The sequence below is a fragment of the Echinops telfairi genome, unplaced genomic scaffold (assembly GCF_000313985.2).
Source record: "Echinops telfairi isolate 266 unplaced genomic scaffold, ASM31398v2 ScPeMD7_7424;HRSCAF=8462, whole genome shotgun sequence".
In the NCBI taxonomy this organism is placed as follows: domain Eukaryota; kingdom Metazoa; phylum Chordata; class Mammalia; order Afrosoricida; family Tenrecidae; genus Echinops; species Echinops telfairi.
In genome coordinates, this window is record NW_022111324.1 from 56,496,154 (window position 1) to 56,513,836 (window position 17,683).

Here is a 17,683-nt window from a genome sequence, read left to right on the forward strand (position 1 = left end):
TCCGCGAAGGTCATGCAGCTGTCCAGTCCTGCCAGCAGGGTTCCCATCTCTCTGCTCTCTGCCCAGCATTTCTTATTTTCTTTTAACTTTGCAATCAACGCTTGTGTGAGGTAGTATCTCACAGGGCCATTTATGAGTTGGAATCAACTCAAAAGCAGTACGTTTGTTTGTTTCTTTTGACTAAATCTTACTAACTCCTCAAATCTAATCCCAGAAACAGTAACTTTCAGAAAAGCTGTCTTGATCCCTCAGTACTTGATGAAGTATTCCATGGTTCTCATAGTTCCTGCTCTTTCCGAGTCGTAACTTTTATTATGTGGTATTATAACTGCTTCCACTAGACTGCTCATGGAAGAGAAGAGCTATGTGTTTCAGTGCCTGGTACCCAGACAGACTTGCTGACTGAGTGAATGCGTGGTATGATGGAGAAGAGCTGGTCGTTCCAGGAAGAGGAGAGGAGTTTTTATTTAGGGAAATCTATATAACAAGAAAGGGGCATTGAAACTTTTTGAGATAAGAATAATAATATATGGTATGTTCTCATGAGTTTAATTAAGTAATGAACCAGTACCTTAGAATTATTTTTTGAGTCTTATGGTAAAATTTCTTTAATACTCTTCAGTGGATGAAGCATAAGATAAATGCTTATTTTGTAAACTCTTTTGTTTTGAGATTATTTGTTTCCAACGTAATTTATAGGGAAACTGGGATTTGAATGAATGCTATTGCTTGAATTGAACAACTGTCATTAAACACAGTTAGTGTTTCTTATAAATGAAGCTGTCTTAAACTATGACAATTAAAAGATATGATTCAAATAAGCCAGCAATTTAACATATGTATGGGGGTTTCCTTTTATTTGTAGTTTAAAAGAAATAAATGCTTACAGCTGTGAATTTTTTCCCTCTAGTATCTCCAGAGGCAGTTGGATGTTTGTCAGCTGTCGGGGTGTTTATTATCTTGATGCTGCTCCTTTTTCTCTATATTAATAAGAAGTTCTGTTTTGAAAATGTTGGCGGGTTTCCAGATCTTGGCTCAGGATACAGTACAAGGAAGAATTCACAAGATAAAATGTGTAAGTATGATATCATTGCTTTTCTTTGTAAAAGAATGTTTTAGTCTCTGCTATTCTATTATTTTGTATGATTTTTAATATATAGACAATAAAAGGTTGATTTCCATTTACAGTAAACTAACATTTGAGCCACTATTATGTGAAAGTAAAATATTTACCATTAAGTAAATTATGCCAATTACATTCCTGTTGTTCCCAAATGGTCAATATATTGCATACAAATGAATTGTCTACTGTATCAAAACTGACATTTTAATATTTTATGTGTAGTGTATGCTTTTGAGTCATTGATATGGACAGATACATTTTAGGAGAAGAGGGTATCTTGATGCATATGTAGCTTAAATCCATTGTCCAAGTAGCTTCCTAGAGAGCTTTTGTCCCAGAGTCTCCCTAGGGCTTTGAAAATGTTTCCCCGCTTCCTTGACCTGCTGTTGAATTTCCAGTGGTGCCTGTTTTCATTGTTCCCCCGTAGTTCAGTAGAGAGAGTCTGAGTAGCGACAGCAGGGCTCTGTCTGCTCCCTTGGCAGCATAGGCATGATGAGTTTAATAGTCCTAAATACCATCATTATGAGGAATCTGATGCTTGCTTTCTCCTATGCAAAAATTTGCCTTTTAACTCGTTAAGAGTTCTTAATTTTGTATTTTTATAGAAATGATTACAAAAATAATTTGAGAATTACAAACACAAAGTGTTAATTTAGGGCTTTAAGGAATACGAACTAAGAAAGTTTTTTTATATGTGCATATGTTCAGGAGATACTTTTCTAGTGTGATAAATTAAAAGTTGACAACCTCATTGTTAGTAAAAATTGCAGTGGGATTCTATGACTTTGGAGTTAGAAAACTCTCTAGTACACTCTTGGTTTTGAATTGAATTTCTCATACTTCATTCCAGTTCTACTTTCCGATCATTCGTATAGTTAAAGATACTCATTAATGAGAAGCTCTTGGCTCGGCAGCATTTCGTTCTTTGGGTGCGACCGCAGGTCAGGACTTTGAGCCTGCAAGCCGCCCCGTGGTAGGAAGGTGAGGCTTCCCACTTGCGTGGAGATCTTGGAGACGCACAGGGCACTTCTGTCTGTCTTGGGGTCTGCGAGGAGTCAGGGTTGCCTTGATGGCGGTGCACTTGCTTTTGGGATGAAATCATTGGCATTTCATACATTTATTTATATTGGCCATGGTAGAAGTTAAAACTGAAAAAATGCAAAATTTTACATTAGTTTATTTTTTAAAATCATAAACATACTACATATTAATGTAGATAACATTTTAAAATGAAAAATCTCTATTTCCTCTATGAAAAAATGTTTGGTAAGAGGGATTATTTTACATTTTTGCAAACCATTTGTAACCTCTAGTGTAATAGAGAACAACTGCATTCTCATATTGTTCACATCTACTCTGTCAGGTAGCCCCCAGGAAATGTTGGAGCAAATGAGAACGAGAAGGGTACATACCACCTCCCCGTTCCTCTCCAGTCAATTCCCGGTCACATCAATCCTACAGGACAGAGGAGACCTGCTCCTTAGGGTTTCTGGGGCTGTAAATCTTTTTTCTTTTGCATATTACCACTTACCTGTTTTCAACAGCACAGCAGAAAGCATGCTTATCACTGTGCTGAGATGGATTTCAGTATTAAGTACAGGCACCCTGTTTTAAACTGCCAATGTGGCTTCTCCCTTTCTTACGTCACTTTATACTTTCTGGTGCAGAGATTAGTCTTGGTTCCGACATAAATTTGATTCAGTATTTCAGTCCCATGTGTTAGATTCCTGACTTGGGTTGGGTGAGAACCACTCCAATTAAGCATTAGTTGCAGGACTAAGACAAACCAAAACAGAACTGGGATAGTTTAATCCCTTGATATTCTTGCCAATACTGGATTGAGAAGTTAAGATACAGACACAGAAAATAACAGCAGGAGGGGGAAAAAAGATGAGGTTATTTCTTTGAAGCCAACCTTTCTTTAGAGTCATGCATAGCTTTTTCTGGAGAGAGATGGCTACCTCTTTCAAAGATCTTAATAGGTACATGATGCACCCCTTAATTTGAAGGCTAGCTATGAGGGGTACAAAGGAGACAAAAACCCCGAAGCCAAACCTACTGCCTTCGAGTCAACTCCGGGCGACACGGTAGAACAGGGTGGCACTGCCCCTTCCCGCTTCAGAGCCTTTGCGTTGTTCACGGGGCAGACGGGGAGGCTGTGAAGCGTCGTGCGAGAGATTTACCTCCTTTCCACCCATGGAACAGCCGGTCGGTCAAATAGCTGACTTTTCTGTTAGAGGCCCATTGCTTAACACACTGTGCCACCAGGGATCCTAAGTATCATCTTAGTAGATGCTGCCAAAGTAATTTTGACATGGACGATCTTTGCAAAGTGTCTTGGGGACCTGTCAACATTTTCTGAACCTTCGTTTCCATGTTCATTAGCTAAATAGGAATCATAATTATGTCCTAGAATTATGGTAAAATAAAGTAAGATGATACTTGTAAATCCAGTAACTTCTCTCTATTAACCACCCAGCATATGCTTACCCTCTTCCCTCTCTTATTCCTACCTCTTTTTAAAAGTGTTTCAATGGTTTCTCCTGAAACTATTTCCCCTAAATGAAGACATTTTCTCCTAATATTTTTCTTTGATTTGAAACAGTGCGCATAGTTAATAAGATAGAATAGTTCCCCGACATAAACTATTAACAAATAAATTAAAATTACATAATAAATCCCTTTTTATACTTCTTCCTTGCAGGTATAGAATTTAAAAACCCATAGTGTCTGAGGGGCAAGAGCTTGAGTTGCTGCTATTATGATAGCTATGGAATGAGAGAAAAAAGTCATTACATGTGAACAAATGGTTTGATTTGTTTTTCTCGACGAGTCTTTACTTCAACATATTTCTTCCAGTGAGTAATGCATTTACAGAAAGATTAAAAGCTACAGTGTGAAATACCATTATTGAGCTAATGAGTAGCACCATCCAAATAAATATTAAATCGAAGTTCCCAAATGGTTGATATTTTAATTAAGAAGAGAAAATTCCAGTATCACACCTTTTAGAAAGAAAGAAAGAATTAGAAAATGGCATTTTTCAAAAGTTTTCAGCCGAATCTGCCTTCGGTGTCCTCTCTAGTGGACACAATCAGTAGTGCAGTAGAAGACTTGACCTCTGCTGTCGGGGAGGTCAGCTACGCCCTAACTGACTCAGTTGCTGAGCAGGTGACAAGCATGATACATGGCTTTCGCCCAGAGGACGGAAGCGCTGCAGTAAAGGAAGCTGTAGATGCTTCTAAACAGGAAGACCTCCTATTACCCGAAGTCTCCAAAGATGCCAATTGTCAAAAGACACAATCCAATGTAGAACACAGAACAAAGCACATACATAACACTCACACTCCATGTGCACAACAGCAAGAACAAGATACGCATGAAGAAAGAGCACTGAAACATAGTACCGATAGGCAGCAGGCTTTACCGAGGCATCGGGAGCCTAAAGGTGCGGGCGATTCTCTGAAAGGCCCCATGAGTGCGGGGACATCTGCTCGCAAGCGGAGTGCACGGGCTGGAGCGACTGGTCAAGAACCGGACAGTGCTGAGCGATGTCACGATGCGAATTCTGGCCACAGAGTACACGGAGAAGTCCACGAACCAGTAAACCCAGGAAAATACTACAAAGGGAAAGGGGACACAAAAACCAAGAAAAAGGAAAGCATTTGGGCCAAGAAAGGGACAGCCTACAAGAAGGATGGAAAATATTGTAAGATAAGACCAGAAAAAGGTGAGGTCTGCAAATGTTGGTTTGAGTGATTACATTCCTCTTCACCCACCTGTGCCCCCACTGAGGAAATGGCATCCTCCAAATTCCTCTACTTTCCTCGGTATGTCTGTATTTCTCACTTCAGACTTGTTGTTGACTCCTCTTCTTGAGACATTTTTAAAGGCACGTACTTTGTCCTCACACGCACTTCAAGAATATGCATGCTATTCGCACAACCATAGGTACAACCAGGGTCCAGGTCAAACCTTTTTACTTTCTAACGTCTCCTCACTCTATGAACAGGAACTCCTTGGTTCTTGTAAGTCGTGTGCATGCTTCCATGGGTGTTGCTTTGATGTGGCTTCGATGCACGTTTGGCCCAAGCCCAATGTAACTCTTCAACTTAAACCAAAAAGAAAAGAGCAGGCCCACTGTTGTGGGGTCTCTTCTGACTCACAGCCGCCTCCCAGGGTGGGAGAAGCGCGTCGTAAGATTTCCCCAATGCTCTCTGCAATCCACGCTGGAGCCAGCAATCTCATCTTTCTCCTGACCGCAGGGGCTGCCGAGTTAGCCTGCAACCTTGTGGTTAGCAGTCCAGTGCTTAACCCCCTGGGCCACCAGAGCCCCTTCTGATCAGTTGAGTAAGAATTAAGGTATAGATGTTTTCAGTTGTTCCTTGACAGCAGTGGATTGTGTTACATTGATTACTATGCTTTAGTGTACATCCACCCTAATCAAAGGACCAGAAGCCCTAAAATATATATCAATGAAATTTATCTGTAAATCACAGGAATTTATGTCTTTATTTTGCTTGAAACTAACTCATGTGTGACAAAAGAATTTTAGTCAGTTTCAATTTAACTTTTTCTCCTTTTGCAGCCGCTGACATCCGTGGTTAAATCTGATGGGCAAGGAACCTGGCGGGTTAACATGTATCATTTTATTCACTCAGCCAATTATGGATTTTCTATGACTCCTCTGTGCTCACAATGAGTGTACATGAACAACTGATTAACATTCATGAGCTCTCTTTAGGGAACTAAGACTTTAACTAAACCTTTAGACTTTTCAGCCACAATATTTATGATTATTTTCAAAACAGCTGACTGGTAATTGGCTTTGGTTGTGGAATTGCTAATGAGTGCTAGTAATTAACTGCTAATCTGATCACAAGGCCGAAACGACACTGGTATTTATTTATAAATTGTATATCTGAAATTTTTCTGTAAATTCCACGAAAGACATAACAAACACCAAGTAGTAGTAGAAAGGAGCAAGACTTTTATAGTTCTGCTACATGACTACATATACAATGGGTCTTCAACAGTTAATTGGAAATTGAAATGAAAGAGTTAACAGAATTCCCCCACAACATTTTAGAAGCTTCCCATGGAATGGGGATCTGCTAGTCAATGAGTGTATGCATGGCTTTTAAATGATACAGTAGAGGCTGATACAGAATGGATGATCTAATTAGAAAGGAAAACCACTTTTTCAGAATAGATCTATTTTGTAATCTATTCTTCTATAGCAACTTTTTCAATGTTGGATTCAGGGTTTTTTGATAGTTCTAGTGTAGGTTTGTTAACTTTATTTTTCTATAGTCAGTGGTAAACAAAGAAATAAAAAAAAAATAAAGTAGTTTATATATTATTTTCTTTAAAACCTAACATGGTAGCATGGTTTATTCATGGACACAGAGCACTAGAGGGTTTGCAAGTCTGTTTTGTTTGCATTAATAAGAATGATAGTACCTAAAAAAACACGTGGCTCTCAAGTATTCCAGATGATGTGGTTAAATGCTGTCAAGTCTGTTAGCACTCACAGCAGCCCTGTGCTGCACAACAGAGTGAAACCCTGCCTGGTCTGGCACCACACTCACAACGTGGTTTTTTTAAATCATTTTATTGGGGTCTCATGCAACTCTTATCACAATCCATACATAGATCAATTGTGTAAAACACATTTGTACATTCGTTGCCCTCATCATTCTCAAAAAATTTGCTCTCCACTTGGGCTCTTGGAGTCAGCTCCTCATTTTTCATTTTTTCCCCTCCTTCCCCCCTTCCTCATGAACCCTTGATAATTTATACATTTTTATTATTTTATCATATCTCACACTGCCCGACATCTCCCTTCACTGACTTTACTGCTGTCCATCATCCAGGGAGGAGGTTATATGTAGATCCTTGTAATAAATTTCCCCTTTCTACCCTGCCCTCCCTCCACCCTCCTGGTATCACCACTCTCACCACTGGTCCTGAGGGGTTCATCTGTCCTGGATTCCCTGTGTTTCTAGTTCCTATATGTACCAGTATACATCCAGGTTTGTAAGGTAGAATTCGGATCATGATAGTGGGGGTGGGGTGGGGGGAGGAAACATTTAAGAACTAGAGGAAAATTGTGTGTTTCATCCTTGCTCCACTGCACCCTGAGTGACTCGTCTCCTCCTCGCTACCCCTCTGCAAGGGATGTCCAGTTGCCTACAGATGGGCTTTGGGTCCCCATCCTGTACTCCCCCTCATTCACAATGATATGATTTTTTGTTCTTTGATGCCTGATACCTGATCCCTTCGACACCTCGTGATCACACAGGCTGGTGTACTTCTTCCATGTGGGCTTTGTTGCTTCTGGGCTAGATGGACGCTTGTTTATCTTCAAGCCTCTAAGACCCCAGATGCTATATCTATCAATAGCCGGGCACCATCAGCTTTCTTCACCACACTTACGTATGCACACATTTGTCTTCAGCATTTGTATGGGGAAGGTGAACACACACTGATGATTTTTGTTCTTTGGTGTCTGCTACCTGATCCCTTGAACACCTCCTCACAATGGTTTTCATGTGTGTGCCCATTGTTGCAGCCGCTGTATCCGTTCATCCTCTGGGGAGACTCTCCCCCCTTTTCACTCCCCTCCATTTTACCAAGCAGCTGTCCTTCTCCAGTGATTGTTCCTTCCTGATAACATGTCTGAAGCACCTGAAATGAAGTCTTGCCATCCTTGCTTCTAAAGCTCATTCTGGCTGTACTTTCAAGACAGATTGGTTTGTTCGTCTGGCAACCCGTGGTACTTTCCTTATTCTCGAATTTTCACCATAATCCAAATGCATTGAGTTTCCTCTGCACTTCCTTACTCACTGTCCAACTTTCACATGTAGAGGAAGTGATTGAAAATACCATGGCTTAGGGCAGGCACACCTTAATCCTCAGAGTGGCATACCTGCTCTTCAACACATACCTCTTTAAAGATTTACCTATTGCATTATGTTGTTTGATTTCTTGACTGCTCCTTCTATGAGCATTGATTGTGGATCCAAGGAAGATGGGATCCTTGACCACTTCAACCTTTTTCTCTGTGTATCAGATGCTATCAGTTAATCCAGTTGTGCCCTGGTGATGTACTGAGTTACACACTGGGCTACTAACCACAAGGTCAGCAGTTAGAAACCACCAGCTGCTCTGTGAGAGAAAGAGGAGGCTTTCTATTCCGGTAAAGATTTGCCATCCCAGAAGCCCACAGGGCGGATTCTCCTGTGCCGTACAGGGTTACTGTGAGTCGGGATGGACTAGAAGGCAGTGCGTTGGAGAGGTACATTGAGTTATAATCCATACTGAAAACCGTGTCCTTGATCCTCACTTGCAAATGCTCCATAGTCTCTTCACTTTCAACAAGCCGCATTGTTTCATCTGCATAGTACAGGTTGTTAATAAGTCTTCCTCCAATCTGCTCTCTTCCTCATTTGTCCAAGTTTCTTCCTCATCTCGTCCAGTTTCTCCTACAATCTGCTCAGCATACAGGTTGAATAAGGATAGTGAAAGGATATAACCCTAATGAACATTTTCTCTGATTTTAAGCCTCTCGTTTTTCCCTTGTTCTGTTAGGTCCAGGTCCAGGATCGGCACAATGAGGCTTTCTGGAATTCCATTCTTCTCAGTGTTAATCTATAAGGTTTTATGGATCCACACAGTCAAATACCTCTACATAGTGATCAATAAACACAAGTAAACCTCTTGCTGATATTCCAGTTTTGAGCCAAGATCCATCTGACATCGGCAATGATAGATACCCCTTTTCCCACATCCTCTTCTATATCCAGCCTGAATTTGTGACATTAAACCTCTTCCTGATTATCCTCTGCCTTCTGCCAAGATCCATCTGACATCGGCAATGGTACCCCTCATTGAATACCCTCTTCTGAATCCCTGGCTGCTCCCTGTGGATGTTATACTCCAACCATTGTTGAATGCTGTTAAGCAGAATTTTGTTTGTATGTGATATTAATAATATTGCTCAATAGTTTCTGCATTCTGTTGGGTCACATGTATTTGGAATGGGTATAAATATAGATCTCTTCGTTAATTGCTCAAGTCTTCCATATATCTTGGCATACTCTTCTATGGCCTTTGGCGCTCCCTTTGAGATGTTCTGTTCCGTTCTTTTACTTGATCATTTCTTTCGATCATTGCTTTAGTGCTCTGTGATCAAGAGCAAGTTTCAGAGACTCTTGAAATCCACTTGGATCTTTTCTTTCTTTTCTGTGCTTTTAATGACCTTTCCCTAACTTCACATCTGATGTCCTTGATGTCTTCCCACAGCTGACAGGTCTTCTGTCGTTAGTGGTCAGGGACTCAAGTCTGGTCTTGCGATGGCCTCTGAAGGCAGCTGGATGGACACAGAGCTGGTTTTTACTCTCGTGGGCTTGTTTTAGTTTTTCCCCTTCAATATGAACTTCCAGACGAGCAGTTGGTGGTTTGTTCCACAGTCAGCAGTTGGCCTCAATTTGATGGCTGATACTGAGCAACTCCATTTTTCCCACAGATGTTGCCAATTTGATTTCTAGGTATCCCAGCTGAAGATGTCCACCTTTTTCTTGTTGAAAAAGAGTATTTGCGATGAAAGTTTTTGGCCTTGCAAAGTTTTGTCATTTGATCTCCAGCTTGATTTCTATCACCAAAGGCATATTTTCTAATTAACAATTTTTCCTTTGTTTCCAACTTTTGCATTCCAGTTGCCAATAATTATCAATGAATCTTGAGTGCATGTTTGATCAATTTCAGAGTAGGACAGTAGTAGTGTTCTTCATTTTCTTCATTACCAGCTTTAGTGGTTGATGTGAAAATTTGAATAATAGTTGTATTAACTGGATTACCTTGTTTGTGTACAGATATTATCGTATCACAGACAACATTTCTTGTGATAAAGGTAATACCTTATCACAGAAAGCATGTGGAGAAATTTCTTGAAGTGTTCTTTTTTGATGATGAATACAATACCTTCCTATTGAATGTGTCAATCAGGCACAGGAAACTCTATGCCTGTCTGAATTAGAATGGCCAGTACCAGTTCATTTCAGCTCAGCAATGCCAATCTTCACTTATTTTTGATGACTTCTATTTTTTTCCTAGATTGATTATTCCAACATTACACAGCGGCACACAAGCACCGCAGTATGACAACTTAACAGGCAAGTGGTGGGTTCCAGAATCCTACCAGAATTAAACTCAAACATTTTATATTCCAAAATTTGTTCTGAAAGATTAACCCTCCATTTAGCTGAATGAGATTGACTGCTCCCATAAAGATGCGGCGCCAGAAACCCTCTGTTGGGCCGCTGGGAAATGGAATGGATTTGATGCAGAGCATTATTGCGTGTTGCGTGTTTTGTTGGTACAGTGAAGAGGGGTCACTTGTGGTTCAATGGTAGAATTCTGGCCTTCCACGTACAATTTCCAGTCTACTCAGTCTCCCATGCCTATGAGTGAAGGCTTGCATGTTGCTATGATGCTGACTAGCTTTCTGTGGAATATCCAGACTAAAACAGATTGGACAGAAAAGGCTGCTTATCTACTCCTGAAAAATCAACCGGTGAAAATCCTGTGCATCACCACAGTCCCATTTTGTTGTACTTGGGTTGCTTTACCATGATACACTATTGATAAGACGTGTGTTCTGGGCTCTGATACAGGGATTGTAAGGCATAGAAAGTAGAAAGAAGAGTTTCTTATTTCTGAAGCAGGGCTATTGTAGGTAAAATTTTTTATAATAAGTGAAATATCACTTAGAACTTTTAGTTCCTTTCCACAAACGTCTCAAAGTTCTCCTGCTGCCTTAAGCCACCATAGAGGTCTTCTTTTAGAAAGTAGAAAAGCTCTGAACTGAATCAAAGGCTTAAGGTCTAAGCTGATTCTGCTACCTTCTCAGCACCCTCCAGTGGGACTTTAAAAAAAAAATCATTTTATTGGGACTCATACAGCTCTTATTACAATCCATGCATCCATCCATTGTGTCAAGCACATTTGTACATAGGTTGCCATTATCAGTTTCAAAACATTTTCTTTCTACTTAGGCCCTTGGTATCAGCTCCTCATTTTTTTCATCCCTGCCCCACCCTCCCTCCCTCATGAACCCTTGATCATTTATAAATTATTATTTATTTTCTCATGTCCACTGGGTCTTTTTGCTGTAATGGGAATGTTTTTTAGTTTTGCATGGCTCAGTGCAGCACCCACTAGTTACCTCTGCCTTTTAAGCATATGAAATGTGGCGTATGACACGGAAGAACTAAATGGAACATTTTACTTAATTTTAGTTGGTTTAAATTTAAATAGCCCTATTTGGCTATATTGGTCAATGCAGAATATTTCTCCACCCACAAAAAAATATGTTGGTCATAGTTTTACTTTTTTGATTCCTTTATTTTATTAAACAACAGAAATTTAGTAGCTATATCTAAACCCACTGGCTTCTAACTCTAAAAATGGTGTCCCATATCTTAAAATTCTCTGCCTCCCCATCAAAGCTTCAAATCTTGACTCCTTTAGTTCAGATGACCTCAAATGATTATAAAAAATAGTTAGATTGGGGAGAGACATTGGACAGTGTAATTTATGAAAAAACTATAATAAGTTGTGAATTATGAAGCATTCATGGGGGGGGATGGGGAGGGAGGGGGAAAATGAGCAACTGATGTGGAGGGCAAATGTTTTGAGAATGATGAGGGCAGCGAATGTACATATGTGCTTGACACAGTAGATGTATGTATGGATTGTGATGAGACTTGTACGAGCCCCCAATAAAATAATTAAAAGAAAATAGTTAGATTGATATAGCCAGTTCTCACTACTGTAATCTAGAGTTATTTGATAATTCTGAGAAGGTAAGCTTCTTGGTTTCAATGAATCTCAGCATAGTACAATTTCCAACTGTGTTGTCTGTTTTATTATTAAGATGATAACTAGTATTTAAAAATATAACATTTATAGATTCTGAACATTGTATCTGAAGTTGAGGCTTAACTTTTAAGTAAGAATTTTCTCATAACTCTCCCTTTTGCGGGCAGGTAGTATTCGCAGTTTGATGTCCACCCTCCCAGACATTTCTTTCTATGCTTGTGAACATAGAGCGTGCTTTCACTGGGGCTATAGGTGCATCTCATGTTTCATAACATCTTTTAGATTTTTGGAATAGCTCTCCTTTCCCTACCAGTACTTGTGGTTGTTCACCTCCCCATTTTTAATAACTGCAGTGTTTCTCTGTATGAATATGTCACAATTCACTTAGCCAAAACTCTCTGCAGGACCCTTAGGCTACTTAAATAGATTTTTTTCCTCCTTTGCTCTTAAAAACAACTCTTCAGTGAATTGTCTTAAGTATACATACATACATACATACATATGTATATATATTTGCTCACGATGATGATTTGGTTAGGCTGAATTCTTAGAAATGGAGTTGATAAATTCATAGAAATAGATCATCAAATACTTTGCAGATTTAAAACGTTGGTCTGTATTGTCAAAATGTTCTCTAGGAAGCTGACCAGTGATAATAAAACCAGTACAAATATATGAATCTGCCCATTTTTCCATTTTACTTCTATATTGGCATGTTGACAGTTTTGAAAAATTTGGCTAAGATGACAACCAAAAATGTCTCCTCACAACATTTTGAGTACTAACTTAACACTTCCTATATGTGCTGTCTTTCCCTTTAAATAAAAACCTGACTGCTTTATTTGACCAAATTAAATGTTTTCCTAATGTTTTCAATTGATTGTTAAGACCTGAGAGACAAACAGACACTTAGTACTGATGTAAAATGCATGTGCGTGTGGTAGGGCCCCAAATATATTTTAATTTTTTAAAAATTGTATAAGTTGTGGAGCACTGTGCTTTATTTTATATAATACTATACTTTCTTTTCAACATGGTTGAAAAATCCATATGACTAACTTATGGATATAACTAGCATGTGCAAACTATATCTTTTTCTATTAAAACTAACACACAGTCCTTAAATGGAAAATTTAAGGATTCAAACATAGCTATATACTTATATAGATATAAATATGCACACACGCAAGCTTTATATACATATGTACACATACTCTATGAAATTGTAACTTTAGAAAAATAAGTATATTTGCATATATATATATAGTTTATGTGTGTGCAGATTTAGACCAATATAAGTATATGGATATATGTTTTAATTGCTCATATGTATGTATATGGTAATACATATATATAATGTAAGTAAATTTGTCCTATTTCAGTGCATAAAAATGATCCTTTTATCTCTCTTCAATTCCAAATAGATAATTCATATCTGGACCAAGATGAGCATGGTTCATCCTCTGAAAGTGAAGATGAAGCCCTGGGAAAATATCATGAGGCCTTGTCCAGAACACATAATTCCAGACTGCCAATGGCAGATTCCAGACAAAAGAACTATACTTGGGAAACAAGACAAAAGTACAGTCCTCTGTCTGCAGAGTATGATGGGTACAGTAGTGAAGCGTCAATAGACGAAGGTAAGAGAAGTCAATTATTTTACCGAGTTCAATCACAAACTGTCGAATTAGAATACAGATTATTTGTACTTAAAATTTTAGGCCTCTGTGGTCACACAGTAATAAAAAAAATAGAGAGATCGTATGCATGGTATTTCTGGGAATATAACTCATTCAAGGAAAATATCTGGGCTCAAGCCAAAAACAGTCTAAAACAAAACTCCCCCCAAACACCATGAGTGAACTGTTGCGGCAGTTGGCACTCCCGGTCCACAGCGAGCACGTGCCCTAGCAAGCTAGCGCTCGATGGGAGACGTGAGTGTGCAGCTCCCGTATGTGGGGCAGTGTCTGTGGGCCTTCTGTGGGAACTGATGCGCTCTTAAGTGTCTCATGAGGGTGACTATGGTTCCAGGTTGTAAATAAATGCTTTTCTATTCAATATGGCCCGGAACATGAGCCATGTGCATGGCAGAAGGAATGGCCCTCTGTTCCGAGAAGGGGGAAGCTGCCCAAGAGGGTTTTTTGGGAGCTGCTTCTATATTATTCTGTGCTTTAAAGACAATTTAAGGAATCTTCTTCTTCTTTTATTTTTTTTTAGGATTGTTTGAGATTTTATTCATTTATATTTTTCCAAAACCATTTTATTGGGAGCTAATATAGATATCGTATCATTCCATAGTTAAGCACATCAAGCAGTATTGTACAATTGCTACCGCAGTCGCTTTCCCAACATTCCTTTCCTTCTTGAACTCCTTCACATCAGCTCCCCTTTACCCCATTCCCCCACTGCAGCCCCCACCCCCCACCCCGGGAAGCCTTATGCTACCTGCTGTCTCTCTAGGTTCATCAATCCTGGGTGTCATGTACTGAAAAACAGAAAAACATAGAACTAAAATTCAAGAGGGTTACTCCCAAAGACAAAATACATCTTAGATAAACCCCAATATTAAACACACACACACACACACACACACACACACACACACACACACACACAGAAAATGTTGAAAACCAGATCAGGCCCAAAGTGCATCAGAGCAGAGATCAACTGTCAAGGTTTTAACTTGTCAGTTTAAATGACAAGTTTCAGGTCAGCTTTCTCATTTTGATCTTCTGTAGTGATCTCTCCAATGCACTTTGGAAACCACTTTCTTCCCATCCCTCTTTTAGGGATCGAGGGAAATCAACGGAGGCTTGTTTCCTGTGTAGATCTCACAAATGTATCTTGGGCTCCCACTGTCATCCACAGCCTGCTGCAAACTAGAATCGCACAATTTAGGCTCCGATACTATTCTTTCCTTCACCTTCAGATTATTTGATGACCATCCTTTGGTCACTGATGTAGGTGTCCTTCTTTCATGTGGACTTAGTTGAAATCTCATATAGATGGCTCCTGGTTTGGAGACAAGCCTTTAAGACCTGGGATGCTATTTTATCTGATAGCCAGACACCATCTAATTTTGTCACCACACTTTGCTCTTGAGCCCTTATTTTCTGTGTTCCCTTCCCGAGGGCGAGTATCGAACAGAGCCATGAGGTCAGAACTAATTGCTCTTACATTGGAGTTAGGATTTAGTGTGAGCCCCAAACCCACTCCTGAATCTATGTGTTTTTATCCAATTTTGGCTCCCTTTAGAGACCTCTTTTTTAATTTATGTTAGAGTCTTACCTCCCTGGGGCATAAATATCTTCCTTTAATATTGTCACTGATTAGTCTTGGTACTAATATTTTAAACCACTGTTGAGAAAGGGATTCGGGACTAATGTAGACTAACTCCTATATTGCAATACCTGAATTATTCACTTGTACTGTGTACACAAACAATGAGAGTTGGTTGTCAGTAATAGTCGCTGAGGATGTCAGTCACAGGTTTGCCAGAATAATATATATCTTGATACAGCATAGGGCATCCATGTAGTAAGTCAATGATTGCCTACCTGAAGTTCAGTACTCTTGGTATAGCTGTTTTCTGCTTCTTCAAACACCACCGCTTAAGGAATTTTCAAGGATGATTTTGTCTCGAATTGATATTTACCTTATGTGCAGATACTGACCAGATGCAAGTCTTGGTTACATTTTTTCACATATTTCTATAAGAGAACTTTTACAAAGATATTGCTACTAATTGAAACATGCTGCTTGATACTTAAATAAATTGTTTATTTTCTTGATTAGTTTATAACTCAGTTGTCATGCTTATATCCAGATCTGAAAAAAAGACCAATACATCTTAGATATTTTTTCTATTATGATACACGCACACACATTATCCATGTTTTCAAAGTTGTGGCTTGTGTTTTAGGGTCATTACTACTAATGACTTAAGATCATATGCCAGCACTTAGTTTTCAGAGGGTTAAGTCCTCTGGTTTTGCATTTGGCTGTTCGCTAACTAAAGATTGTGTCCTTCCTGCTGATTCCCACTTGTACACGGTGAGGAGCCTGGTGCCATCGTAGGTATGCTGGTGTTGGACTGATAACTGAAAGGTCAGCAGTTTGAATCCACCCATTTCTCCTCAGGCGAACCACGGGGCTTTCTACTTCCTGGAAAGTTAGCCTCGAAAACGCTATTCCATAGAGTCGCTCTGGCTCAGAACTGACTCGGCAGCAATGAGTGAGTTGAGCACACCGGTGTAATAACAAGTTAATCAAACACCGATCTGTTCATCTGTGAGGATTATTATGACACAGAAGGGAAGAGACAAAAAATATTGGACGTGAATTCCACCCTCAAATATACATTTCCTAGTCCTAGAAAAAAAGTATGCTAACAGGGATTACTAAATATTGCATAGTAATAAAGCCAATCCCTCAACTTCAGTACATCCTCAGCACATATTTTGTAGAGCAAAAAGAAAATGGGTTTTGATGTCCAATCCTTGTTTTCATTCTGACTCTATCACTTGACTTATTAACCATGAAACCTTGAGCAGTGTAGTCAACTATTTTTAACTTTGTTTCATTTCTGTGTAATGTAGATGATACCTACCTGATAGATTTGTCATGGACACTAAAAGATACCTGTGGTACAGTTTTCAGTGTACTATGCTAAACAAGCAGGAGAACAGTAAATATTGGTTGTTGATAATGATGTGACAATGGTGGAGGGGCCCTGAGTTTGTAATCTCTGACTCTAGACATTCCCCCTTTGCACCTGCAATTTAGAATGTTTTTCTCTACTCTCTCCTTCCCCTAAGAGCCTGCAATCCCCTGCGCCTCTCTTGTCTCTGCACAGCAATCCTGCTACTTGAGCGGCCGAGTGTTATCACTGAGAAGGAAAGGGTAGCCTTGATGGTGCCTAGATTCCTGCCCTCACCTCTGTAGGGGTGCAAGTATCCTACAGTTATCTCTCCTCTTATTATATTCTCAGATTCAGCACACATCCCAGCCTTCTCGAAACATATTGACCCTCACTTACTTGATAAAGCACCCAGGCTACGATTTCTAGGCATTCTGCAATTAGATGCCGGTGATTTCATAAACATTTGTTGAGAGCTTTTTATGTGCCAAACAGTATGTTAGAAACTATGAATAAAACAAGCTTGTTTATCTCAAAGAGCCCACAGTCTGGGGTAAGAAGTGAGTTTATGCATAATAGCGTGTGGTAAGAGATCGCTCAGTTACGGGAGTAAAATACTGTAGTGATACAGAAGAGAAGGTGGGCCAGGCTTGTTGGGAAGGATAATGGACACTTCACCGAATAGGTGGCCTTGGGACTGGGCTTCAGGCTGAGCCCTCTGCAAAGGGATAGAATGGCGGTGGCATGAAATCATGCAAGCAAAGGAGAGTGTGTTTCAGTGTCTTGAATTAGGCTTTGTGTTTGGAGAAGGGGCAAGGGCTAAGTATCAGGTTCAGGAGCTTGGTTATCTTGTTATAGGAACTTAAAGCCCTGGAAAGTTTTATTTATTTATTTTCAAGTCATTTTTTAAAATCATTTTATTAGGGGCTCATACAACTCTTATCACAATCCATACATAAATCAATTGTGTAAAGCGCATTTGTACATTCATTGCCCTCATTCTCAAAACATTTCCTCTCCACTTAAGTCCCCGGGGG

At 39.5% G+C, this 17,683-nt stretch overlaps 1 protein-coding gene across 2 annotated transcripts in view; it reads left to right on the plus strand.

Moving 5' to 3' along the window:
* The first annotated feature begins 918 nt into the window (after window positions 1-918).
* The window catches only part of SYT14 (synaptotagmin 14), a 186,611-nt gene continuing 169,846 nt past the window's right edge, over window positions 919-17,683 (plus strand). For both annotated transcript variants that reach the window (XM_004699860.2, XM_004699861.2), the window contains exons 1-2: window positions 919-1,075; window positions 13,432-13,647. In XM_004699860.2, the coding sequence (XP_004699917.1) occupies window positions 964-1,075; window positions 13,432-13,647 (328 nt within the window). In that variant the 5' untranslated portion in view covers window positions 919-963. The remainder of the gene's footprint in view (window positions 1,076-13,431; window positions 13,648-17,683) is intronic.